Genomic DNA, 27,960 nt, shown 5'->3' with positions numbered 1-27,960 from the left:
CATGCTTTTGTTACCTCTAGGTTCAACTATTGTAATGCCTTACTGTCTGGATGTTACATTAGGTGCATAAACAAGCTCCAACTAGTCCTGAATGCAACAGCGAGAGCCCGTACAATAGAAGAGCAAGTGTTCTAGAAGATATGAGCATATCACCCCTATCTTATCCACACTGCAGTGGTTCCATATCAAATTTTTCATTGATTATGAAATACTACTATTGACCTATGAAGCACTGAATGGTCTCGCGCCACTGTACCTGAGCAAACTTCTGGTATTTTATGATCTGCCACACCTACTTCGATCAAAAGGTGCAGGCTATTTGTTGGTACCTCTAATTGTGAAAGCTACATCAGGAGGTAGAGCCTTCTCTTACAAAGCCCACAGTTATGGAACGGCTTTCCAATTAGTGTTTGGGACTCAGATACAGTCTCAGTGTTTAAGTCTAGGCTTAAAACATATTTGTTTAGTCAAGCCTTTTGTTAATATTTTTGTTCTTAGGTAAAGGAGCAGAATTGGACGGTTCATTTTCACCAGATCTATGTTTATTGCACTCACCCGAATAATACCGCAATAACCTTGATAATATTGAGATCACTAAATAATCAAACAAACCAACATTTGCACCTTGATAGGGAAGGCTTAGAGAAAGGAGATCGCTAAATAAGATATCTTTTGCAGTCAGTTTTATATAAATTCATTTATCAGTTCACTGCAGTCTGTGATTACACCACTGCATGGCAGTAAAATGCTTTTGACTTGCTCCAGTGACAGTGAAATAAATTACTCCTTAATTCGCTCTGCAGATTATCAGGAAATGGCTAAAGACTTCGCAGAGCACCTGAACATCATCAGCTTCCTCTCATGCTCATCTATGATGCTCATCAACATATGCCTTGCTACCCATTTGTAAATTGATTGATGACCTGTGTTCCTTTCCATTACATATGTTACTAGAATTATTGTTCTTACTGTGTACTGCTATTATTATTGCAAGTAAGCCTTCTTAAATTTGCATGATTCCAGCATTTGTAACACAGATGAACACTAGAAATTTGCTCTAACCTTGATGGATCACTCAGTTTATCCTACAACTAACTGGTACTTGCTTTTTGGTCATGTTTTAGCACTTCTAAGGCTCTCAGCTTGTCTACAGGCTACATATCTGGATTGGATTTTGTCCCACTTGCTTAAGCACTATAATTAACATTTTGATATAAAATGCAGAAGATGCAAACTAAACACTCAACACTCAAAAGAAAACATCTACAAAACAGATGTCCTAGTAACAGACAGGCGGTATTTCGGGTGCTTCACCTTGCCAAAGCTGCCCTTGCCAAGCACTTTGATGAAGTTGAAGTCCTCCAGGCTCATTCTTTTAGACTGCAGTGTCTTCACTTCCCCATTCTCTCGGCCGTCCTCCTCCGAGCGGCTCTCACTCGGGGATGAAGCTGGCTTTGGTTTCAGCTCCTCCCCGCGGTGATCAAAAGACAGCGCTTTCCTGATGTTCTCCAGATCCTTTATGTCTGTATGCAGAGAGGAGCACCTCTCAAACACAATTAATTCTCAAGTACAGAGTATAAGGCTATACAGCTCTGTACGTTATTTTAAACATTTCATTTCAACATGAGATAATGCAGTTATTATTGACATGCAGCTTCTTCTTTTTTTTAATTTTTAAACCAAAATCTCATTAGCTTTTAAATAGCGTGTATACTGGGTGAAATATTAAGCAGAGTTTTACAAAGGTCTGGATTCGTGGACTCGGTTACAAAGTTGACAGATGGCGAGTGTGTGCATACCCTGGTCACAAGGTGAAGTTGGAGCCGATTTGGAGCGATCCTCCTCTGTTTGTGGAGATATTGGCAGAGGCTGAGGTTCTGCACCTTGACTAATCTGTATGGCACATAGTACGATCAGCATTAATGTGAGTGAAAGATGTGATATTAGACGGCATTTGTAAGGTTCTTATCAAGCACATTTTATTTATATTATCGTGACTGTATCACAACAACAATAAAAGGAAAAGGAGTAATATGAACTGGGCTTTGAGTAATGAATTCAGTGTCTAATTCACTGTAGAGGCAGAGCAAAACAGCATAACGCAGAACACAGCAGAGCTCAGCTAACAGCTATGCAAATGCTACACAAAAAATGACAAATGAGTGATGAATAAAGTCTGTCCTGCACAAAATTTCACCTTAACTTTATGAAGGTAAATTCATGGTGCAGTAGGAGTTATCATATTTTCAGGGACCTGTGCTATTTTCTTATCCCTGCCTCTCATAGTATAAGAGAATCTTCAGTGTGTTTGATTAATGATTAACCTCAGGTTAATGATTAACTTCTTAAACACCCAGAACAGATATCCTGATGGTTTCAGTGTAGTTACTAAATAATTCATAATAATTTCTGAATGATAAACTCTATATCTTTTAAAGTTGTATTTAAATATTATGGTATATTTGTGTGTTATTTTCTACTGATTGATTTTTAAAATCTTTTTGAACTTTTCTTACTTCCCCTTTAAACTGTGTTTTATACATTTAAATTATTAAATAGGTACTAAATAAAGATGATGATGATGGTTATTATTAGTAGTAGCAGTAGAAATATAGTAGTACTAGTAGTATAGTATGACTATCAGTATAGTAATAGTAGTAGTTGTATAGTATTAGTAGCAGTATAGTGGTATTAGTAGTAGTAGTAGTTTAGTATTAGTAGCAGTATAATAGCAGTATAGTAGGAGCAGTGTAGTATTAGTAGCAGTATAGTAGTGGTATAGTAGTAGTAGTATAGTATTAGTAGCAGTATAGTAGTAGTAGGAGCATAGTAGTAGTAGTAGTATAGTATTAGTAGCCAAGATTTTAAGTGGTTTAAGGGGTTAAATTTTGATTGCAGTTAAACACTGCAATTTCCTCATCATGCCCATTTGGAGAGCAGAATTCCCTTTAATCGTCCTCTTGCCTTTTTCCTCCTCTGTACACTGCTGGAGATTTTATCAGGCGTCACTCCGAGGTCAGACAGCACTTTAGCAATGCCCCGCGCATTGACGCCGCAGTTTGGGGCTACATTGCTTTCACAGCGTCTGTGTACATTCATCTTACACACTGCAGAGAGAGAGAGAGAGAGAGAGAGAGAAAGAGAGAGAGAGAGAGAGAGAGAGAGAGAGAGAGAGAGAGAGAGAGAGAGAGAGAGAGAGAGATGGACAAAAAAGGTATATACTGTATTAGAGTATCAGACACAGTTTTGCCAAATTATATTTTGCAAACAAGATTATTCATTATGAATATGAATGAATTAATGCATTTATATAATGATTAAAATGCATGTAACACTGAACTACAGCCATTACACTCTAACCTCGGTACACTCTACACCCCATGGAAAAATATAAATATAAATACAGAGAACTGTACTAATTCCATCAGGCAGTAACTGTTAACAAATAAAAACAACCCTATTATAAATTTACATGTTACCATTTCATACGGCAACATAATAACTTCGAAAAATGAAGCAAAACATTTTGAAAGTGATATTCATATACATGTATTTCGGCTAAATAATAACTCAATCATTTAAAAAAGTCTTGATTATTGATCTCTGACTCTTAAGGCATTCTGCACTCTTTAATGCATTTAAGTGTGTGCATGTGTGCATGTTTGCAGAACCTTCTGCAGAGCTCAAGCATTTCAATCACATTGTCACAACCTGAGCTGATGAGGAATGTGAACACTTTTGAACAAATTATATGGTTTCGTTTTCATACAAATGAAATAGCAAGCAAAGCTAGGATCATTAACATTACCCCTAATCCTAACCTTATCTTTATTATTATTATTATTATTATTATTATTATTATTATTATTGTTGTTGTTGTTGTTGTTGTTACAATTTTGAACGTGTGAGGCTGCGTTGGCTCACCTTTGCACTGCAGTCCTTGCCTCATCAGACCCCACAGTAACGAGCCGCAGTGGTCACAAAATGTGGGCACTTTGTAGTTGTGAATGCTGAATTTGTGGGGCATGTTCACACTGAAGCGCTGAGAGCCCACCTGCAGGGGGAGACCAAGCACACACCACGTGCACATCAGATAGGAAAACTTACTCATACTACACTGACTCTTATCTAAGTGATTTTACATGTCTCATACAGTATGTCTGTAAATTTTCCATACAGTTGTGCCCAAAATTTTGCATACCCCTTGCAGAATCTGCTCAATCTTAATACTGTTAACAAAATAAGAGGGATCATCAAAATCCCATGTTGTTGTTTATTTAGTGCTGTCCTGGATAAGCTATTTCACATAACAGATGTTTACATATAGTCCACAAGACACAATTTACACTGAATTTATACAAATGAACCAGTTCAAAAGTTTACATTTGCTTGATTCTTAAATACTGTTTGCTGTTACCTCATGCTTTGTGATAGTTGTTCATGAGTCCATTGTTAGTCCTGAGCAGTTAAACTGCCTACTGTTCTTCAGAAAAATCCTCCAGGTCCTGCACATTCTTTACTTTTCCAGCATCTTCTGCATATTTGACCACTTTCCAACAGTGACTATATGATTTTGAGATCCATCTTTTCACACTGAGGACAACTGAGGGACTTGTACACAACTATTACAAAAAGTGCAAACATTCACTGATGCTCAAGAAGGCAACATGATCCAAACTTTTGAACAGGATGATCGGTGTAAATTGTTAGTATTTTGTCTTCTGGGAGACATGTAAGTATCTTACTTAGCGCCTGGAAGGCAGAACTATCCATCCATCCATCCATATTCTATATCTCTTATCCTTTTCAGGGTCATGGGGAAACCTGAAGCCTATCCCAGGGAGCATGGGGCACAAGGCAGGGTACACCCTGGACAGGGTGCCAATCCAATATGGGACACAATCACATACACATTCATACATCCATTCATACATACCCTACCATACATGTCTTTGGACTGGGGGAGGAAACCGGAGTACCCGGAGGAAACCCCCGCAGCAAGGGGAGAACATGCAAACTCCGCACACACAGGGCCACGGTGGGAATCGAATCCCCGACCCTGGAGGTATGAGGCGAACATGCTAACCACTAAGCCACTGTGCGCCCTAAGGCAGAACTAAATGAAAATAAAGATCTTTAAACAAAATAATAACAATTTACACCGATCATCATGTTCAAAAGTTTAGCACCAGTGAATATTTGCACCTTATGTAATAGTTGTGTACGAGTCTCTCAACATCATATAGCCGCTGTTGGAAAGGGGTCAAATATGCAGAATATTCTAGAAAAGCAAAGAATGTGCAGGACCTGGAAGATTTTTCTGAAGAACCGTGGACAGATTAACTGCTCAGGACTAACAAGGGACTCATGAACAACTATCACAACACAAAAAAACAGTCGTGGATCATCCAGGTAACAACACACAGTATTAAGAATCAAGCGTATGTAAACTTTTGAATGGGGTAATTTAAAAAAATAATAATTTAGCTATTATCTTGTCTTGTGGACTATATGTAAACATCTGTTATGTGAAATAGATTATTCAGGACAGAACTAAACAACATGGGATTTTTATGATTCCTCTCATTTTGTTAACAGTATTAAGATTTAGCAGATTCTGCATGGGGTATGCATACTTTTGGGCACAACTGTATATCCAACTTTATTTCAATATTTTAGCATTTAACATCTGTATAAAGGTTTCAAATAGCATGGTCAACTGCAGTTACTGTTTCTTACCTCCTCAGCTGTGTCCTCCTGTTTCTTGAGTCCTGCACACTTGGTAATGATAAGCTCATGACACCGTTTGTGGACCACACATGTGCACACTAACCAGAACAACAGAGAGAGAGCACAGCCAGCTCACTGTAGACACAGACTTTATTTATTTATTTATTTCTTTATTTATTTATAATCCAGTGGGTTCTGGAAATAAATGGGTAGTGAATATAGGGTTTTACCTTGACACTGATAACCCTGCTTTCCAAGAACACCCCTGTGTGCAAAGAAAGAGAAAAAATGCTGTCATTTTATATGCAGTACTGTGCAAAAGTCACATGCAAAAAAAAATGCTGTAATACAAAGAAGACTTCAAAAATGATTAAATTAAATGTTTATACTTACTTACAAATACTATAAAGAGCAGAGAACAGTAGTAAATGAAACAAACTCAATATTTGTTGTGACATCAGTAGTCTCAGTAACAATTTGTGCAGTTTTATAAGAAAATTAGCTGGTACAGTTCACGGTGCATCTTGGAGAATCTTCCACAGTTTTTCTGGAAACTTTCACAATTTCAGTAAAAAAAATTAAAATAAATTGCGTACAAAACCCAGCAGCGTTCATTATGTTTATTTGTCTGAAAAGTGGTCTTTTATGTAATATGTTGTTTTCTTTACTGACGTTACTGACTAATTTTTTGTTGGAAAAGGAATGTTTGGAAATATTAATAATACCAATAATGCAGCGCTCAAAGAATATCTATAATAACATTTGTACAAAATAAAATGGGTGCCTAAATGAGTTTCTTTTGTAAACAAAAGCAGGTACACACAATTAAAGTCTCACATCATACACACTCACATTTACTCACTGTGGCATTAGATAACCCACAACCTTGCCATTCTCTAGCACAGAACCTTAGCTACCACAATAGCTGAGTTACTTCTACATATGAGATTTTACAGCCATCTCTATGTACAAGAAATATATGTGTATGAATAGTGCATATTATCTCCAGTAAAACCCCTCAATTCTGGGAGCATTATCTTCTTAAACGCCAATCTCATTTATGATTTACATTGAGGTTCCCTTAACTGGCATTATTTAACACCTTATTAAGCATGAACAAACCATGAACTTTAGCATTAATAAACCATAATCAATGTTAACAAAGTAAATAACACTTGATTATTTGAATAATAAACAACATAAGCCAAATAATTAACATGTACATTAAACAATGTTCATACCATCAATTAATAAAATGTAATCCCACAATGTCCAGTATGTACAGTATATATCAAATTTAATTCATTTTTTGCATCTTTTGGATGCTCAAAGTTTATATTTATATTTATATGCAGTACACATATATCAGATTACATATTATATAAGTATTTTACTTGTGATGTTGGAAAGGTACTATAAGTATTGCATTTCTATAACATTTCTTTATTATTTTTGTTTAGTTATTTTGCATTTCAAGAGTTAAGACTGATTGCAGCATGGCGTGCTGTATGTTAAAACAATGAGAATTCTTTATCTTTCTTTTTTTTTTAGAACTAAAAATTAAAAAAATTAAATATGTGAAGTTGTGTAACATATTCAGCCAGGTGAATGTGGTGCTTCCAGGTTTATTATAATATCACTGTCATTATAATATACTGTGTTTGATGTTGGGCAACTTAAATTAAACACTGATCATGAAATCATGTAGGTCATGTAGTTTGAGGCCACAGCTTACTGACGTAAAGCGGAGGGTTTATTTCACAGGCTTCTTTCAGATAAATAAAAAGTACAGCAATAATAATAATAATAATAATAATAATAATAATAATAATAATAATAATAATTATTATTATTATTATTATTATTATTATTATAAATGTCCCTCAATAATTAATTAATAAATAAATAAATAAATAAATAAATAAATAAATAAATAAATAAATAAGAGAAGCTACCTGATTCTGAGAGACTTCACTATGGCCTGAGCTGGTTCTAAGAATGTTGGAATTCCATGATGCTGGAATTCTAGAAGTTCTGGTCTTTAAAAAACAGCCCTGTGTGAACGCTCATCATCACCAATTTCTATGAAGAAAATTACAGCTCGGACCGATCAGATACGAGTTCTGAGAAAGAGATGAGTGAATATATGACACTGTGGGGTGTGCTGAATGAGATGCGGTTGAAGGAGGAGCTGTGCGACGTGGTCCTCAGAGTGGACGAGGTGGAATTCAAGGCCCACAAGATCATCCTCTTTGCACGCAGCCCATATTTCAGGTAAAAGGAAGAAAAACCCAAAACACATTTATTCTTAAAATTGTTAGCTAATGGGCAAAATTATATAGCAGATGAGTGAAGGGTGAAATGATGTGTCTAAAAAGAGAAAATTGTGTAATAAAAAAATGATATAATACAGTAGCTAATAAGTAGAGTAAAATAAAACTAGTTCATAACTGCACAGGAAATTCAGTAAATCTTTCACATCATCACCATAGCAACTCATGATGCACTGAGATTACAATAATTCGCTGAAGTACAGTATTTGTAAATACACAGATCCTCTTTAATTGGTCGCTAATACCATCATCGACACCATTGTACATCATCTCGACGTGTTTGTACTGTACCTGAGCGATCACACTCGATCGGCTACTCTGATTGACAGGCCAGAGACACGCCTTCCATTTAAACTCTCTCAAACTACATCTTTCACATCATCATCATCATCATCATCATCATCATCAGGATTCCAATTCGTGATTTCTAGACTATAGAGCAAACTGTTGTTCCTAATATGTTGCCTTGTCCTGATATTCCAATGACCTGTTCAGGAGATGGAGCAGCTCGGATCAGACGGTGTACACCTTCACGAATGTATCTCCAGACATCATGGAGCTTATAATCCACTACATCTATAATCAGGACATTCGAGTCACCACTGACAACGTGCAGGCTCTGTTGGTCATGGCCAATTACCTGCTCATGCGAGACCTTGTTCACGGCTGCTACGACTTCCTGAAGGCATATCTCAGCCCGGAAAACTGCTTAGAGATTTGGAAGTATGCCGACACCCACTCTTTCAGCGAGCTGCAGGATCAGGCCTACGCCTACACGTTGCATCACTTCGAGGAAGTCGTTCGGTCACCGTTCAGTAAATTCCTGGAGCTGAATGTGGAGCAGCTCGGCGGCATGCTAGAGAGGGATGAGCTGAATGTCAAACAGGAGAAAACGGCTTTCCAAGCTATAATCAAGTGGATCGCGCACGAACCCGACGTCCGAATGCGGCACATTGCGAACCTGCTGCTGAAGGTGAGCTCCAGTACACTCACTTGGAGGATCCTGACCGTTTCTCTAATTACTCTGTGATAGGTCAGAGTTTGATTAAGCTGGGTTTACGCACATCGTAAAAAAGATTCTTTGGTCATGAGCCATGGTCGTGAGCGATTTAATGCCGTTGTGCTGATTTAGACAACGTTTGATCTAAAACAGAGAGAACTGAGGGAAAATCATATCATCCAATAACAGTCCACATTTTTGCTCTATTCCACTTTCTGTGCTGTGTGATCAGGTGCGACTGGCTCTGATAGATCAAGAATACTTCTTGGAGAATATCAAGACACACCCACTGGTCAGCAGCTCCTTGGAGTGTCAGCCCATCATCACCCACACCATGAAGACCATGTTCCACATTAACAGGGTTGGACACAACACCGGATGCCCGGATCCGTTTGCCCGCCCACGGCTCCCGTATTCCATCTTGTTTGCCATCAGCGGCTTCGGCGGCGCGTCTCCTACAAACGTTGTAGAAACCTACAACTCGAGGATGGACAGCTGGATGTGCATCTCCAGCAGAGAAGAAAGAGCTCGAGCCTTTCATGGCACAGTCTTCCTGGATGGTTTTGTGTACGTCGTCGGTGGCGTCGACATAAAGGAGTCCTTCAACACGGCGAGCAAGTTCAATCCCCTCGACGGAACCTGGAACGAGGTGGCGCCCATGCACTTTCGCCGCTGCTTTGTGAGTGTGGCCATGCTGGATGGATATATCTACGCGATGGGAGGCTTCGATGGCGAAGAGTGGCTTAACACGGCTGAACGTTATCAGCCAAGCAAAAACCAGTGGAGCCTCATCCCATCCATGCACGAGGTACGAAGTGACGCCAGTGCGACGACCGTACTGGGTAAGGTAAGATTGAAATGCACACACTTTCAATGATCTTTACCACTGAATTATAGTTTTACAGACACATATCTCCAACCAATTAGTGTTCACTGAAGGCCAGTTAACACACATCGCTGTAGATAAACATGACCTGCAGTTAGCTTCATGGTGGACTTGAATTTTTCAGTGGGTACAACACAAGGTACAAGTCAGTCCTTCGTATCTTCTAGACCAGTCGAATTCTCAGAGCTGCTCCAAACATGACTGCACCAATTAAATAAATAAATAAACATTATTTAAAATGTTACAGTCCCTGAGGGAACGTTCTTGTTTTTGGGATTCGTTTAGATCTACATCTGTGGAGGATACAACGGAAATGACTGTCTTTTCACGGCCGAGTGTTTCGACCCTCGTTACAATCAGTGGACACAAATCGAACCGATGCGCATCCAAAGAAGTGGCGTGAGCGTCATCGCTCTTAACAATCAAGTGTTTGCAGTAAGAACTTACAGCACTGAAAGTCAGTGAAGTTTCTGTAATCGCTCTGTAAAGAATGGAAAGGAGGCGTGTTTCTATTGGCACAGTTTGTGTTCGTTTGTTAATGTACATCGATCCAAATAAGATGTATGGTTTTACAGATCGGGGGTTTTGATGGAGCCCACCATCTGCGGAGCGTCGAAGCCTACAACCCTCGTACCAACTCCTGGAGAATGCTTGCCTCCATGTTTTACAAACGAAGCAACTTTGGCGTCGAGGTAACTCATCAAACAACACATGACTAACTAATTTATTGTATCTTTTGTAGAGGCCGGACTCGTCAGACTTCCTAACTCCAAGCACTGGAATGAAGTAATGAAATTAGTCATGTACCTCTACACCATGCCTTCTTCTTCTTCTTCTTCTTCCAGGTGATGGACGGCCGCTTGTACGTGGTTGGCGGCTACAGCAGCGAAGGCACCACATGCAACTGCGAGTACTACGACGAAGAGAGCAATGACTGGTACGAGATGTATAGTGTCAGGTCCAGAAATCTGCCGTTCTGGAGTTAAGTTATATATCGGTACCAGGATATCAAAATTTCCTTGAAAGCCTAAACTCATGGTGTTAAGTGAGGTAGAAAACATGACATGGCGTGCTGTTATTTAAAAAAATAAATAATAAAATAAATCGAAGACCAGATAGTGTCCACCCCAAGGTAGACTATTTTAATATAGACAGCACGTCCTGAATTCTTCTTAAATTTGAACTTAATAATGAAACCGCAAAGCATAAACTCCTCTGTCCAGACTGTTACAAAGCACCGACACTGGAGACTCCTTCCATAATGGTAACGGACTTTCTTTTTAATGTTTATGTGGTGTGTATAAACGAGCTGTAACTATAGAAATGATAACGTATTAGAACGAGAGCGCTACTGTCAGAGCTGCTGTTATAGAGAAGTAATCAACACCTTCTGACCCAATCACGATCTAGAACTCAGCAGCACTGTGGTTGAATTGTATTATTCATGTCATTATTCTGTGTAGTAAACCAGGACCCCAGGCTAAATGTGTTACAGTGACGATGTAAAGCATAACACATGTCATAAACATGAAAAATAAACATGATTTCCTGCAGGTTCCACGTCCAGGACATGAATATCTTCCGCAGTGCGTTGAGTTGCTGCGTGATTTCTGGGCTTCCCAACGTCACCGACTACACCATCGTGTACGATGATTTTCTCTAGACGTGAAGCTTTTAAAAACACTATTAAACCACATCCCATTGGCAGAACCTCTGTCTCCGGCTGTTTTGGTGATGGGGTGCTAAAACATCTGAGGCTGTTAAAAATCATTTCAAAAACAATGCTCGTTTGAACCATGACTCACAAAAAAACCCACAAAACTTTATACGTGCAAAGCAAAATATATAATGCAATATACTGATATTTATATACTATATATATATATATATATATATATATATATATATATATATATATATATATATATATATATGTGTGTGTGTGTGTGTGTGTTCTTTACAGGCTTTTTCTTTTCTTTTACATGCTTTTTACACTAGACGTACCTATATTTCTACAGTAGCTAACGATAATCAGCACGTCAGTGTGAAAAAAGCATAACTTGAATAATAATAATAATAATAATAATAATAATAATAATAATAATAATAATAAAAAGCTGGGGGCCGAGCACCCAGACTCAGTGAGCTGCACAATCACAATTGTTGCATAAGCAATCACAGGAAAGCAGAGACATGACTACAGGCAAAGGGATTCAAGAATGATTTGTAGTTTCACACATTTGCCAGTCTGTTATGGGAGATTGGTTTTTAATATCAGCGTTCCTTTTTATGTGAGATTTGAGCAAAATTTGGAGGAGGAGGAACAAAAAACGGCAGCTAGATGTAAGCATTTTAAGCATGTTATTGTAACTTTTGACCAGAATTTGTCGGATGGCCTCAGGTCATGGTCCTGAAGTCGCCTACCAAGTTTTGTGTCAGCGTGCTATGTCGTTTCTGAGATACAGCCACCCTTCCTGATTGGCGGTTTCACCGATTCGTCGGCCCGGTATGGACAAACCATTTGGAATGTTCAAAATTTTTTCGATAACTTTGTGAGGCTTAGTCTGAAGTTGACGTGTACCACATATGGTAAGGATTGGACAAAATTTGTAAGAAAAGTAGCGAACAAACAAAAACTGTTTTTCCAAAATCCCAGTGGGGGAAAATCTAAATTAGGCGCAATTCGTCTCGACCTGGGGAATTTACAGATGCTTGGCTCTTAAATTTTGGACACGCGGTTCAAAAACCATAAACGTACTTCCAAACTGGGCACAAATTTGACGAGACGGTTTGCAAAAAATTTAATTAATTAATTAATAATAAAATAGTGGGCAACACAAACAAAACGATGGAATGTAATATTTACAGTTGCTCAGAGACTATCAGTAATACAGGATTAAATTAAAGATGTTTTTATCACAGTTTTTATTTTTTAGTAAAAAAGATGCTTTTACCCTGTTTTCTTGTAGCAATGAAATGTCCTTTCACAGTAACGAGACATTTTATCGCAATTAGGAAATTTCTCTCGTAATAAAAAAGTGTTCTCTCATAAAAGCAACGTTTTCTCGTAATAACAAAACATTCTTAACTAAATATATTCTTTAAAAAAGGAAATGTTTTCTTGTAATAACGAGACGTTTTATTGTAATTAGAGCGGCAACAACTAATTGATAAAATCGATAATAATCGATTATGAAAATTGTTGTCGACGAATCTCATTATCGATTAGTTGGTCTGCGCGTGGCACGGGGGAGATTTACTCATCATGTTCTGTTACGAAAACACGCTCCAGAGCTTTCTGTGTGAATTTTAGAAAGGTAATATCATCTCAAAAAAATTTTTTTTCTAACCGGAAGTATAAGCTGCTTCCTAGGTGACGGCGCATGACGTCATACGCACGCTAGCATTAGCAGACAGAGTCACCGACAATGACTTTCTTCAGTGTACTTTCTGTCAGTGTTAGATTTTATTCCCAACATGACCTCAGTCACCAACAGACAAAGGTGAAATTGTCACGTGACTGAGGAAGAAAGTGTGTAACCTCCGAGTCCACTAAGGCAGGGGAACATTTTATATTAAACACCGTGGAAATCAAACTGATGCACAAGGACAAACTTATGTTTGTATCCAAAATGCTCCACTGTGTGTAAGGGGCATGGGTTTCCCCCCATGTGGTGCAAGCTGCTTAAAATGTTTAGGTTAATTTAAGTTTATTGTCATTATATGCTGTATTTGCGCACTTGCAGTGTAAATTCTGTCGTTTATTATAACGGAAGTGATGTGTTAGTAACGAGGCCGCGTTGCTGATCACGCGGAGTGTAGACGCGATGATACAGAGTGTAGCGCGAATAAGATCTGCAAAGTCTACTTAAAACATTATGATCAAAGTAAACTAATAGTTTAGTTTACTTTATTTATTAATAGTTTAGAAAGTGGGTTTTTATTATTAATTTAGGACTGTAGTTTAATTCAGTGCTTTTTGTGTATCCATGAATATAATATGCGCATATATACACAGACAGACAGACAGACACAGAGAGAGAGAGAGAGAGAGACTCTGGGTTACTGATCAGAAGGTCGGGGGTTCAAGCCCCGGCGCTGCCATTGTTGGGCCCTTAAGCAAGGCCCTTAACCCTTTCTGCTATAGGGGCACTGTATCATGTATCATATACACACACACACACCTGGAAACCTGAGTTCAGTAAGTTATCATCACTTTATTGTGTTAATTTATGTGGGCTTACTTTTAGTCATGGATTGCATAAACATTTGTGAATGCAGATGCTTAAACATCAGTCAATATGCGTTAACTTATTCTGTTACGTTGTTAACATTACTTTAGGTTTATTAATGCTGAGGTTCATGGTTTGTTAATTAATGTAGTAAATAATGTTACTTAAGGCAATCTAAATGTTACCCAAATCTCCTCTAGAAATGTGGAAGCGCACTAGATACATTCAACAAACACCTACTATAGTGTAGCTCGTGTCTGTGATGATTTGTGACTTATTCGCAACAAGTTCTAAAGGTAATCCAGCCATAAAGATGTTGTAATTAGGTGGAAGACAACACTGACTAGAGACTCAGCTGCTGTGAGTAAACAGATGGGAATGCAGTGTCTTGTGCAAACAAGCTCAGTGTTGTAAGCTGGAATATGGTGAACTTGTGTACACACCTGCTTCACCTCACTCTGTCACACAGGCACATTCTCTATTGTGTCTGTATCTCCTTGCAAACAAAGCTGATTCTCACAAAGCTAGCTTGCCTCTATTACCACTCCAGAATCTGTGTAGATGTGTACACTCACCAGATGAATTCGCGGCAGTGTGAGCAATAGGTGGGTTGTCTCAGGTAGGTGGCCATGAACTTGTGGCCATTGACCTGATGCACTCTCCTCCGCACCGCTCCCTGCCTTTTCCTGGGTCGCATACGCTCTCGAAACACTCTCTCCTCATTCTCAAAGCTGCCTGCTGATAAACACATGCACATACACATACAGTATCACAAATCTCGGCATTGTATTGTACGGTTAGATCAGATTTTAATTGAAGAGGACAAAAATAGCCCACAGTGTGTCATGTTTCTGCAGCTCCCTTTTCACAGAATACAATAATTGACTCTCATGCCATAACATCATATGACATTTAGAAAGCATACTGCTATTTTACACTATAAGCATTCTTTGCAACAACATTGTTTTTACTGTCGACACTGAGGAAAATATCAGACATTCGGCAAGTACAGGTTTAACGGTTATATTTAAGAAAACGGAATTTTTTTTTCAAACCCACAAGATATTCAAATAAAACATGCAGTTTCATAATACAGATGCTCTCAATGTGTTTGCATGTGACATTACACACTTTTAAGTTTCTTATGCAATGATTTTCAAACTAGTTTCTACAAATTCCACTTTGGGTCCTATGTTTAATTTTTTTTTAATCAAAAGAGGGCACATCAACATGTTTAACTGATGTACAAGATGTAACCAGTCACTGTAGAACATCTCTATAGTGCTCATGGAGTGTCGTGTTGGTTATGGGATGGTTGAATCATTTTTCTTGATGAAAAATGCCTTTTATCCCCTGGTCTAAACCAGAAACAGATAAGGACTGTGACCAAAGTTAATTCATTAGTTTATTCATTCATTCACCAAGCACATACACATACACACCTAAGGGCAATTTCACATTGCCAATTCACCTACCAGCATTTTTTTGGGAGGAAACTGAAGAACCTGGAGTGTACATATGGACAACACAGACAGTAATCTGAGCTCAGGATCAAACCGGGAACACCGAAGCTGTGAGACGCTACCCAATGTGCCACCATGCTGCCCATGACCGAAAAGAAACCAACATGGTAGGACATAACATGCAAAGAGGGTCCAGTGAACAATGAAAACAGAAGCTGATTTTTCTGATGTAAAACCTTATGTGCTACTTTCTCTAGTGAAATTATAAAACATTTATTATGAAATTATAAAGTCACAGCACTGGGGTCCTTTGTTCGAGCCTGAGCTTGGAATAGTTTCTGTGTGGATTTTCTTTGCATGTTATGCCTTGTTGAGTGTGTTCACTGTGTTCCGAGTTCACTGGTTTCCTCCCAGCTCCCAAAAACCTGCCAATAGGACTAATATAATAGACTAATCTAATTTTAATTCCTGTCCTGTAAATATTAAGTCAATGACATGAGATATTAAACACATTTAAAGTGGTATTCCTATAATATACTTTTACTTAATAAATCAGTAAAGATGGTATGTTAGTGGAACATCTACTGTATTGTAGAACAGAGCCCAAGAGTTAAAATACATAAGTTAATAAAATAGTTACTGTACATGTTATATCACATTGCATATAATATAATATAATAACATACATCATCTTAGTACAACCTCTCTGGATGTAACTCTAGATGCTTAGATATTTGTTTGTGTTTATTTTCACTGAGGCCACACAGAGCTAGTAATCGATGGATTGACGGAGCACAGCACTGACCAAAACACCAATATCGGACATCTGTCAGACCTACATGCATGTGCGCACGTACAGACAACAGTGGTGAGTGCAAACACTACTCCAGCAAAAAAGGTAAACATATTCTGTACACACTTTAAGGAACAAACCTGCCATCCAGAAAGCCGTTTTCATGTTGGGGAAAGTTAGGATGTCCTCTGGCATGTCCTCAGAGTTGGTATTTACCTTCATATTCAGTGTTCCCCTGTCACAATCCATTATACTCACATTCGAAAAACACTCAATTAAAGCCCCAGTCCCCAAAAAGTCAAAACTAAAACTACACAAAGGACTATTGACCAATTGCATTAACTACACTATAGTGAAGTGCTTTGACAGGATAACTTAAGAGTATATGTGCTCGTCACTGCCTGCCACACAGGAGCCACTACAATTTGCTTACCATCCTAGTGGGTATAATAGGTTTCATTCTAAATATCGCTCTAACTCACCGGGACAACAAGTAAGGATGTTATGTGTGAAAGCTCTGAAATGTTTACAGTTTGGCATTTAACACCATAGCCCCCTGACAAGCTCATAACCGAGCTTGCAGATCTCTGAATAAACATCTCCCTGTGTGACCGAGATTTGAACTTCTTGTTAGGCCGGACCTAAATGTTTAGAGCTGGCAGACACACCTCTCCAACCTTGACCCAAAGCGTGGAAGCTGCACAGGGCTGTATTCTGAGCCCCCTGCTGTACATCCTTTACACACGACTACATTGCCACTTCCCACTCTGTTTGCTCACAACACAATAGTGTGGGCCTGGTCTGTAAAAATAATGAGAAAGCTTACCTAATGGAGGTGGATAACCTGACATGCTGGTTCGAGGAAAACAATCTCCACCTGAAAGTCAGCAAGATGAAGGGAATGATTGGGGAATTTGGGAGGTGCATTACCAGCTCCTCAACATCAACAGGGCCCCTAGTGAGAGGGCACAGAGTTTTAAATATAGTGTCCACATCACCAGAGTTTTACCATGGACCACACACATAAAGATTATAGTGAAGAAGGTCCACCATTGTCTGTACCACCTCAGGCAGCTACAGAAGTTCAGGTTGCACCCGGAGATATTAAAGACTTTGTGTTTGCAACTGCCTGACGTTTTTAGCCAAAGAAATGTACCTAAATCAGCCATAACATTAAAATCAACTGCCCAATACTGTGTAAGTCCCCCTTGTGCCACCATAAGAGCTCTGATCCATTGAGGCATGGACTCCACAAGACCTCTGAAGTTGTGCTGTGGTATCAGGCTCATGACCCTGTTGCTGGTTCACTGGTTGGACCACTTTTGGTAGGTACTTACCACTTCATACTACGAACACCCCACAAGACCTACTATTTAGCCATCAAAATTTGGCCTTTGTCAAAGTTGCTCAGATCCTTGCCCATTTTTCCTGCTTCCAACACATCAACTTTGAGAACTGACTGTTCACTTGCTGCTTAATATATCCCACCCCTTGACAGGTGCCACTGTAACAAGCTAATCAATGCTATTCGCTGTACAGTTGAGACAGGATACAGCTGAGGAGTTGTGGGATTAAGGGCCTTGTCCAAAGACCCAACAGTGCAGCTTTGTGATGTTCAGATTTAAACTCACAAACCTGATCCTTAGGCCAGAGTCTTATGCCGGTTTTATGCTATGCAATTCCAGCAGTCTTTTACAATTATTACTTGTCACAATGTACGAGATGATCCCAATAAGAATTCTGTAACAGACTGTACAATAACATGTGTTCTTCATGTCAAATTAAGCAGTGAAGATAGCTACTATGTTCTGCCATAGTGGGTGTACAGTGACTCAGCACAAATTTGTAGCACTAAATCGGCCCTCGGTGACCATGTCTCATTACGCATTCTAAGCTCACCGATCTCAAGTTCCAAACAAAGATTATCCTTTACAATGTACAATTATATCTGCAACAGCAAAATCGGGCCAAATATCGTACAGTGTAAAGCCAGCCTTAACCACCCGAGCCTGATTCATCACTGCCATTACGTGCCATAAAACCCATCCTGACATGCTGATGCTGAAAAAGAATAACCACCTTGTTCAGGAACAGCATCAAACATGGTTCCGCAAATACTGGAAACCAAAACCAGTATTTCCAAACCAGCAGGACATCCAGAAGAAGTAGTACAAGACAAATGCTAAGAGGATCGCCAAGGATCTCTACCAACCAAACAATGTCGTCTTCTCAGTATTGCTGTCTGAAAAGTGCTACTGCAGCTTGAAGATCAACACAGAAAGGCTTAAGAAGGAGCTTTTTCTTCTTTGCTGTACTGCACTCTAAATGGCTACTTACTGTAGCTCTGCACTCTTTATATGTACATCATGTCGGAACATAGATTTATCTCTCATTATTTATTTATCACACTGTTTATATTCTGCACAACTCTGTACATGCCTGCTTTCACCTGTCATAGATACATCATGTATATCGTATATACAATCGATTAAATTTACATTAATTAACATATTCCATTGTAGGGTTATAGTATTTAGAACTGATCTGTATATCATGTCTGTCACCTGTATATATACCTTTTTTCTTTAAAGATTTCTCTTGTATTCTTGACTTGCTTTGCACACAGTTTATTAAGTCGGAAACCAAACATTTCACTGCACACTGTATGATTGTGTATGTGACAAAGAAAACCTGAGACTCCCTCTCGCTCAGTCACATGCACACACACTCTATTTCACTCTCTATGGAAAATGCAGAACAGTGATCACTCTTGAGTATTCCCATGTGTGACTGTATCGCTTTGCTGAGGATAGAAAGAGAGTGAGAGCTCAACCTGCCACCACAACTGTCAAGCTATTCTGTTATTAATAAAGCCTAAATAGAACAACAGACAGGCAGGCAGCACTGCAATTCTGAATATGATGGCTGAAAAAGTCAGCACAAATAGATAAGCAGCATACACAGATATGCACACTCTCAAAGAGAGCATGATGAATGTGTTTAAGTATCAACATTCAAGTGTTCTCAGAAACTGAGTCTTCCTTCTGAAGCAAAATATGAAGATGAACAAGAGGCCAGATTATACAGTAAGCCTCTTATTTCAGGTCATGCAGCATTACAGTTTCTCAAGCAGAGACTTTTTGTTGCCTTTAAAAGGCACTGTACTGCTGAAGTTAGCTTGTGTACTTCTGCTCTTTCGTATATTACTGTGTGTGTTCGGCCCTTCCACTATGTTCAAGTGTCATATCTGTTGAACACCCATGATTACAGCACCAGGATATGCGACATAACTGTGAATGAGCACATAACAGGAAGCTTAATATTTCTCACACGCTACCATTTCACTGAGGTGGCTTTGACCTTTGGTTGTTTCTGACATTAAGTCCAAAGGCTAAAGGTCATCAGTTTAAATCATGTTGTACTGTTAAAATGTAATTGTACTCATCATTCAATGTGATAAGTACTATGCATATGTATTATGTTGAATTTTACATTTACATTTATTTACATTTATTCATTTAGCAGACGCTTTTATCCAAAGCAGCTTACAAATGAGGAAATACAAGCAAAGCGATATATCAAGCCTCCGCTTAATACAAGTAGTGCTACAATGCAAGATGTATAATTGTTGAGTAAGGTGTTTTTTTTCTTGTTTTTTGTTTTTAAATAATGTGGGGTTTATATTTTTAGGAGTTAGTTAAGTGCTCACGGAAGAGATGGGTCTTTAGCTGTTTTTAGAAAATAGTGACAGATTCTGTGGTCCGGATTGAGGTTGGAAGTTCATGCCACCACTGAAGGACAGTTAGTTTGAAGGTTCTAGAAAGGGACCTTGAGCCACGCTGAGTAGGCACTACTAAGTGTCGGTCATTAATCGATTGCAGATTGCATGAGGGAACAGAAGCCTTCAGGAGAGTGTTGAGGTAGGAGGGTGTTGTTCCAGACAAGGTCTTGTACGTGAGCATCAAGGCCTTGAATTTGATACAGGCGGCTATAGGAAGTCAGTGGAGGGAGATGAAGAGGGGTGTGACATGGGCTTCTTTTTGGCTTGTTGAAGACAAGGCGTGCTGCTGCATTCTGAATCATCTGAAGGGGTTTGATGGAGCTGGCTGGGAGGCCCGTGAGTAGTGAGGTGCAGTAGTCCAGTTTTGAGATGACAAGAGCATGGATGGTGAGATAGGGTCTAATTTTATTGATGTTATACAGAATGAACCTACAGGATTGTGCAGTTGTGGAAATGTGGTCTGTAAAGGTCAAGGTGTCATCAAGAGTCACCCCAAGGTTCCTGGCTTTTTACAGGAAAACATCCATCCATCCATCCATCCATCCATCCAACAAAGGGTCATAGGGGATCCTGGAGCCTATCCAAGGGAACTCAGGGCACAAGGTGGGGGACACCCTGGACAGGGTGCCAACCAACTGCAGGGCACAGCTGCACACACATTACAGACAATTTGGAAATCAGCCTGCATGTCTTGGGACTGGGAGAGGAAACCGGAGTACTTGGACGAAACCCTAAAAGCACAGGGAGAACATGAAATTCCGTGCACACAGGGAAGAGGTGGGATTCGAACCCCCAACACCATAGGTCCGAGGCAAACATGCTAATTTTTGTTAAGTTGAATACCATATGGCAATGTGAATTGAAAACACACACTAAGCTTGATCCTGAGTGGAGGTTACTAACTGTGTGGAGTTTTCTGGTTGTCCAAAAGCATGCACATAGACAGATTAGCTATGCTAAATTGCCCCTAGGTGTGAATGAATGTGTGGGTGTGTGTGCATAGTGGGCTGCGATGGACTGACATAGCATCTAGGGTGCGTTGTCCCACCTTGCATCCAGTTTTGGATCCAGCGCAACCCTGCTCAGAGTAAACTGGTTACTCAAGATGATTAAATGAAACCACATTTCAGATTTGACCAACGCAGAACAAAAAAGCCCTTAGCTGCACCAGGTTCCCTTAAAACAGAGATGTCCATGTCTCTTGGTCAGACTAAGTTGCCTTGCAAGTGCTAATTTGCAAGTTGGAAGTTTTTCACCTAGGCACGACTGACTTGTGAATTGGAAAAAAAACTTTTGTTAGCAACAAGCTAGCCAGTTCACTGTGACGAGTGACGTACACTTTCCTCCCCAAACATCTAACTGTGTATTCAATGTTTTAGATTTAACAAGTGAATATGGCTGTATGTTGATTGATCTAAAGAAAAAGACTTGTATGTACAGCATAACTCATTTAAAGTTAATAAGTTCTCATTTGATTATGTCTGATGTTACGCGCGCGCAGCCATGTTGATTTGACGTCACTCCGTGTACAGAGAGGGAAAATGTAGTTGAGAAGAAGTTGAAATATATAGTAGAAATGTCATGTAGAAGAAATGTCAAGTTGAGGGGGCGTTTTCTTTAGTTTTTACTGGTGGGATTTTACTGGTCAAATGCAGTATAATATTTTATGTTTCACTACTACTAAAGGCTCAAGCAGGTTACATTAGAGGTGGAACAAGGATGCAGCTTAACAATATTAGTCTCCATATTTACACATTTTATAAAAATATATTCAATTATAAAAATTTAGATTTTGGCTGGCCCACACAGTGTGTGCTCAAAGTTTGCATGTTCTCCCAGTGTTTTGGGGGTTTCCTCTGGGTACTCTGGTTTCCTCCACCAGTCCAAAGACATAAGTTGTAGGCTCAGTGACATTTCCAAAATGTGTGTGTGATTGTATGTGCAATTGTGCCCTGCTATGGGTTGGTACCCCATCCAGGGTGTCCCTCGCCTCATGCCCTGAGTTACCTGGGATAGGCTCCAGGCTCCCCCACTACTCTGTGTAGGATAAGCGGTTTTGAATACATTGTTCACCTTTGGTTAGCAATGCTTGAGTGGCCTAACAGTAAAGTGCTAACAAAGCTTTTAAACTTAATGAGCTAGTGATGATCTGATAATATACATGGTAAATCAGTTTGTGAGGAATATGTACACACGCATACAAACACACACACACACACGCACACACACAAAAGCAAATATTGACAAGTACTGACACATGACTGCTCAAGCTCCCTGTGTTGCATTATTGACACTGACACGTGCTTCCAAGTGGAGGTCTAAGCTGTGCTTGTTTCTTTCTGTTAGTAATAATATCTGAGATTAAATATAAGGTGCAGATAATCCTAGGCCTGCTTTTACCTCCATCTATGGGCACAGGGCAAGCGGCATCTGTCTAGTCTCAAAGCGATGCCATTGAAAAGAGAGTCTCATCTGATTATTACACACGAATCAGTCATATCTTCAAACATGGATGAGAGAGAGAGAGAGAGAGAGAGAGAGAGAGAGAGAGAGAGAGAGAGAGAGAGAGAGAGAGAGAAATTAGCAAATTAGAACATTATTGGGCATAGAAAATAAAATATGAATCAGTTGAGCGTCTCTTACCGAGAATGCTCTCTGACCACTTTAGCTATCAAAAAAGGCAACAGTCACAGATCTGTCAGTCCAGTGTGAAAACACCATGTGTCTGCGATCTAGTACACAGTAACTAATATTAGTGTATCACATAGTGAAAGTACATTACTGAATCCCTATTTACACTAAAACCTAAAATTGCCAAGAATACATGAAGTAATACAACTAAACCTGCATTCACAGTTTAACATTATATAGTCCCCTCCAAAGGTATTGGAACAGTGAGGCCAATTGTATTGTTTTGCTATGCATTGAAGACTTTTCGTTTTGAGATGAAAAGATGAATATGAAACGATAGATCAGAATTTCAGCTTTCATTTCCTGATATTTACATGTAGATGTGTTAAACAACTTAAAACATGGCACCTTTGGTGGCAGACCACCCAAATTTGTAGGTGAGCAAAAGTATAGGAACAGATAGTCTTAAAGTAAATAAAAGTAAATAACACGTAATATTTTGTTGCATGTCCCTTGCTTGCAATAACTGTATCAATCAATGCGCGGTTTGTCCTGTGGTGTCAGTGTTGAAAAAAGTAAGTTACTGTGCCATAACATTTTGCGTACACATAGAAGAAATTACTCATTGACCAACAGGAAAGCAAGACCATGTTATGAGACTACGTGCGCTAGAGAGAGAGTTTCATATCATCAACAACAGGGCTAGAAATAGGGGGGGACGCGAGGGGATTGAACTTCAAGGGGGAGATGCTGTTCCAGTTCAAATTGGCTACTTTTTTTGGGTGAAAAGAAGAGAGTTTCTATCTCTATCCACTCAAAAGCCTACGAAAGTGCACATAAATGTGATTTCCACACATAAGCGTAGCGTGTGGTTGTGCAATGTTGACTTTCCTGATTGCGTAATACCTGCAGCCAATAGGAATGCTTCTCTATAAATGCGCGTCCTCACAGAACCAATCAGACCACCTCAGGTAAGTTAAATTACACCTATTATGGTTTTTCAAATATTACCTTTCATGTAATATGTTATAGTGCTGTTTGTGAATGTAAAAAGTCTTCAAAGTTTCAAAAACAAAGTGCGCGACAAACGGAGTTATTGACTCCCAAAAGAAGGAACCGATTCTGAACAGTTGAAACGAATCGTTAGTAATTCCAGACTTACTTCCTGTACTAACCTACGTAGGTTTGTAACAAAAAGCCCTGCCTCTGGTCTTCATTGGCTACTCGTGAACAGACGGAGTTGAAACTCATAATGGTAGTAGACATTTCCTTTTCGACACACGCTGACAGTGGTAGACCAATCACAACAGACTAGGACATCTGACCAATCAGAGCACAGTATGCTCTCTGAAAGGAGGAGTTTAGAATGAATCCTTTAGAACAGATCATTGAACGAGTCGTTTTGGTAAACAGGTAATGCTGAAATTTAAATTAAAGTGTTTTTTGATCTTGGATGCATGTAAATCTATTGTATGAGACCTCTAAAACAAAATTAGGCACGTTTCAAAACCATAATAGGTGCACTTTAATAGAGTCTTAACAGAAACAGTTACGCTAACAGATGCAGGTAGAAACATTTGATATGGATAAAGCTGTGTGCACGGACCTGAAATGATCCAGGTTTAATCTATTTTGAATGCCCTTACACATCGTAATTTATTTTCACTCTCATAGCTTTCTAAGTATTATATCCTTATTATATAAGTATTATATCCACAGTTATGTTAGCCTACATGTTTATTACTTCTCTGCAAGCAGAGATTCTTTTGAATGAATTTGAAATAAGTGTTATTAGGCTATATATTATAGAGGTCATATATCCGGTCATCTGAAAGTCAGAAAAAAAATCAAACAAATGAATAAATAAATAAATAAACTCCCCAACTAGAGCCCCCCACCCCACAGTGTATCTGGGCCATTTCCACCACAGATCACACCATACCACAGAGCTACCCGAGAAAAGGTAAAGGTAAACGAAAATATTCAATTTCATTCATGTTCATGTAGTGTTTGAGTTGGAATTATTTTATTAGCTTACTTGTAGAGATCGCAGAGTGATACATGACAGTGAAAAATGACTTGCAATAATCCTAAAAATAGGTAAAGATAAATGTTAAAGTGTGCCCCCTATAAGCATCAGTGTCCCCTGCCTGTCTCCCCCCCCCCCCCCCCCCCCCCCCTAGCTACTATGGTCTAGAACCGCCACTGATTTTCCCCCTGATGAAGTCCTGTGTTGAGTTGGCAGTGTGTTTTGGCTCATTGTCTTGCTGCATGATGAAATTCCTCCAAATTACTCCCAAATACTGGATGCATTTCTCTGTAAATTAGCAGACAGATTGTTTCTACAGACATCTGAATTCATTCTGCTGCTACCATCATGTGTTACATCATCAATAAAGATATTTGCATTTAAACTGAACGTGAGTATGGCCTAGACTAGAATGTTGTTTTTTTATGTGAATTCTATTGCTATGGAAACACTGGAAAACACTGAACCCCCCCCCCCCCCCCCCCCCCCCAAACTGCTGGAAAAAGAAGTCAATCGCAACAAATAGTGTAAGTTTCTGGCAAATTTTCAATCTTCTGTCTAATGTGACCGAGTATGCAAGCTGTGTTTCAAACCAACAATGTCTTTCCCGAATTAGAGAACTGTTGTTTATAGTTGACAACAATAGCCATCTAATAATACACTATATGACTAAGAATATGTGGACTCCTGACCTTCACACCCATATGTGGACCCTCCCCAAACTGTTTTCACAAAGGTGGAAGCACACAATTGTCTAGAAAGTCTTTGTATGCCGTAGCATTATGATTTTCCTTCACTAGAGCTAACCCAATCCTGTTTTAGCATGACAATGGCCCTGTGCACAAAACAAGGTCCATCAAGACACGGTTTGCCAAGAGTGGTGTGGAAGAACCCGTCCTGAGTCCTGACCTCAAACACACTGAACACCTTTGCGATCAACTGGAATGTTGACTGCAAGACAGGCATTCTTGTCTGTCTGAATGGGTACAAATCTCCACAACCACGCTCCAACGAAAGCCTTGCTACAGGTGTAAGTCATTGGATGGAAAGAGGTGGGCATTTTACAAAAAAAAAAACAACAACAACAAAAAAACATACATTCCTCCTAATCGTATCATCTCGAAGAGTGTGTTCCCTTTCAAAGGGAACTTCGACGTTGTGTTTAGCATAACAGTATGGGGAGCGCCCTTGCGCGCGTGACCGGTATCTGAAGCTTGTGTAAAATCATGCCTCTACTTATAGGCCTGCCATGATCAGGTGATGTGGCAATTAAGCGTGTCGCATGATATATATATATATATATATATATATATATATATATATATATATATATATATATATATATATATATATATGGCACCTGTGAACCATTCCGCCAGCCTCTATTATCAGTTAGCAGTTCACTGAGTCTAGTTGGTGTTCCTCACACCACAAGTCAAAAAGCCGCCACTTGAGCGCATACAATTTCCTTGTGGATGGTGCTCTAGCGTTTAACATGGTCTCTACAACCTCAGTTGTGAGACCAGAATCTATGAGCTGATGCCCCTCAGGGGCCAGACCCACAGTTTCCATAGTTCTGGCCGAGGATGATAATTCAGTCCTCCGGCTTGAGACAGTAGATATAATAATATAACAATAGCTGCTCTATATCTTGCTCTGTCTTCCGGGTCCGGCTCTCCGTCTGACTTTGGAGCTCGCGTTGTGACTCCTCCTTCCCCTATGCAAAGTCAAACACCCTCGCTGACTCCGAGGAGTCAGTAGAGGGTGCCACTGCACCAAAAACCGACAGCAGCTCTCAAGCATATAAACAGCTGCTTGAGATGATTACTAGGGCAGTTGAAAAGTTGAATATAGACTGGATCGGGGAAGAGGAAGTGGCTCATAGCAGGCTGGATGAGCACTTCCTCTCCAGTGAAAATAAATATAAATCTCCCTCACACCGCAGAAAACTCCCATTTTTCCCGAAGTGCAGGATGAGATATCACGCTTCTGGAGAAAACCATACACTAGTCGTGTTTATAACCCCGCGACGTCTGATTACTCAGCCATTATGGGGAGTGAGCAGCACGGCTATTTAGCGATGCCATAGGTGGAGGAGGCGCTTGCGAGCCACCTCTCTCCATCAACGGCAAGAAATTTAGAGAGGCCAACTTTACACTCTAAGCCATGTAAGGCCACCTCGGCGTTGGTGGGCAAAGCCTATGCGGTAGCGGGTCTTGCTTGTGGGTCTTGCTACCAAGCAGACCTGCTGAGTGAGCTCGATACTGGGGAGGGAATTGGGCCCGAGGCAGTGGCAGAGCTGCGCCATGCCACAGATTTATCTCTCTGGGCAACCAAACAAACGGCCCGCCATATCGACCATTCAATGGGTAGCCTGGTTGTGGCGGAGAGGTACCTATGGCTCAACCTCTCAGGGATGGGGGACAAAGATAAGGTCTGCTTGCTGGACGCCCCTGTTAAACCTTCCGACCTGTTAATGCCATCGCCGACAGGTTTCGCGAGGCAAAACAAAAAACGGCGGTGTTCAGCCAGTTCCTTCCCCGTCATTTCGAGTTCGCCCGGGCATCCATGAGTGGAGCCCGGGCCAGCGCTAGTGCGAGGGAGGTACAGAAGGCGAGTGTGGCGGACCGCCTCCCCCTGTAGAGAGCCAGGGGGACCGGGCGGCCACAACCACAGCCTGCTAACAGGCCTGATCTAAGAATGATCATAAAAGCAAAGCAGGCAAGGAAGGAACGGTCCTGATGGGCCACGGAGGGACGTATCAGGGGACATGAGGTTGTTAGGGCAGATAGCCCCCAGTGCTACTGTAGCCTTCTCTGGTCAGCGAGCTGTCACAGGGTGACGGAAATCTGATGCTTTCCCTCCAACGGAATGTGGAAAAGCTAACATCACTGAAAGACCATTTGACAGTGTGGAAACTACTGCCAAATGTGTCTCCATGGGTTCTGTCTACCATAGAAAAGGGTTATAGGGTCCAGTTCAGAGCTCGACCCCCCCAGTTCAGAGGTGTGCTCACCACAGTTGTCAGCACAGAGCAGAGCTCAATGTTAGCGCAGGAAGTAAGTTCCCTTTTGGACAAAGG

The 27,960-nt window shown here is 40.0% G+C and overlaps 2 protein-coding genes across 5 annotated transcripts in view; one reads left to right on the top strand and one right to left on the bottom strand.

Moving 5' to 3' along the window:
- The window catches only part of prkceb (protein kinase C, epsilon b), a 134,239-nt gene that overhangs the window by 51,974 nt on the left and 54,305 nt on the right, over window positions 1-27,960 (bottom strand). For 2 of the 4 annotated variants that reach the window (XM_017463956.3, XM_047154302.2), the window contains exons 3-9: window positions 14,757-14,919; window positions 5,961-5,995; window positions 5,740-5,828; window positions 3,925-4,054; window positions 2,965-3,107; window positions 1,800-1,893; window positions 1,315-1,523 (exon numbers count right to left, since the gene is read on the bottom strand). In XM_017463956.3, coding sequence (XP_017319445.2) covers window positions 1,315-1,523; window positions 1,800-1,893; window positions 2,965-3,107; window positions 3,925-4,054; window positions 5,740-5,828; window positions 5,961-5,995; window positions 14,757-14,919 — 863 coding nt within the window. The remainder of the gene's footprint in view (window positions 1-1,314; window positions 1,524-1,799; window positions 1,894-2,964; window positions 3,108-3,924; window positions 4,055-5,739; window positions 5,829-5,960; window positions 5,996-14,756; window positions 14,920-27,960) is intronic. The other 2 variants (XM_017463957.3, XM_047154303.2) reach the window with 1 other exon arrangement.
- Window positions 7,691-11,797, top strand: LOC108263297 (kelch-like protein 10). The gene is made up of 7 exons (XM_017463959.3): window positions 7,691-8,004; window positions 8,559-9,036; window positions 9,296-9,910; window positions 10,235-10,384; window positions 10,525-10,641; window positions 10,795-10,886; window positions 11,504-11,797. The coding sequence occupies exons 1-7, from the start codon at window positions 7,865-7,867 to the stop codon at window positions 11,610-11,612; spliced, it is 1,701 nt and encodes a 566-aa protein (XP_017319448.3). The 5' UTR covers window positions 7,691-7,864; the 3' UTR covers window positions 11,613-11,797.

The sequence above is a fragment of the Ictalurus punctatus genome, chromosome 3 (genome assembly GCF_001660625.3).
Source record: "Ictalurus punctatus breed USDA103 chromosome 3, Coco_2.0, whole genome shotgun sequence".
Lineage (NCBI taxonomy): Eukaryota > Metazoa > Chordata > Actinopteri > Siluriformes > Ictaluridae > Ictalurus > Ictalurus punctatus.
The sequence above is the reverse complement of the archived record's forward strand: the minus strand, read 5'-3'. Positions and strand labels throughout refer to the sequence as shown.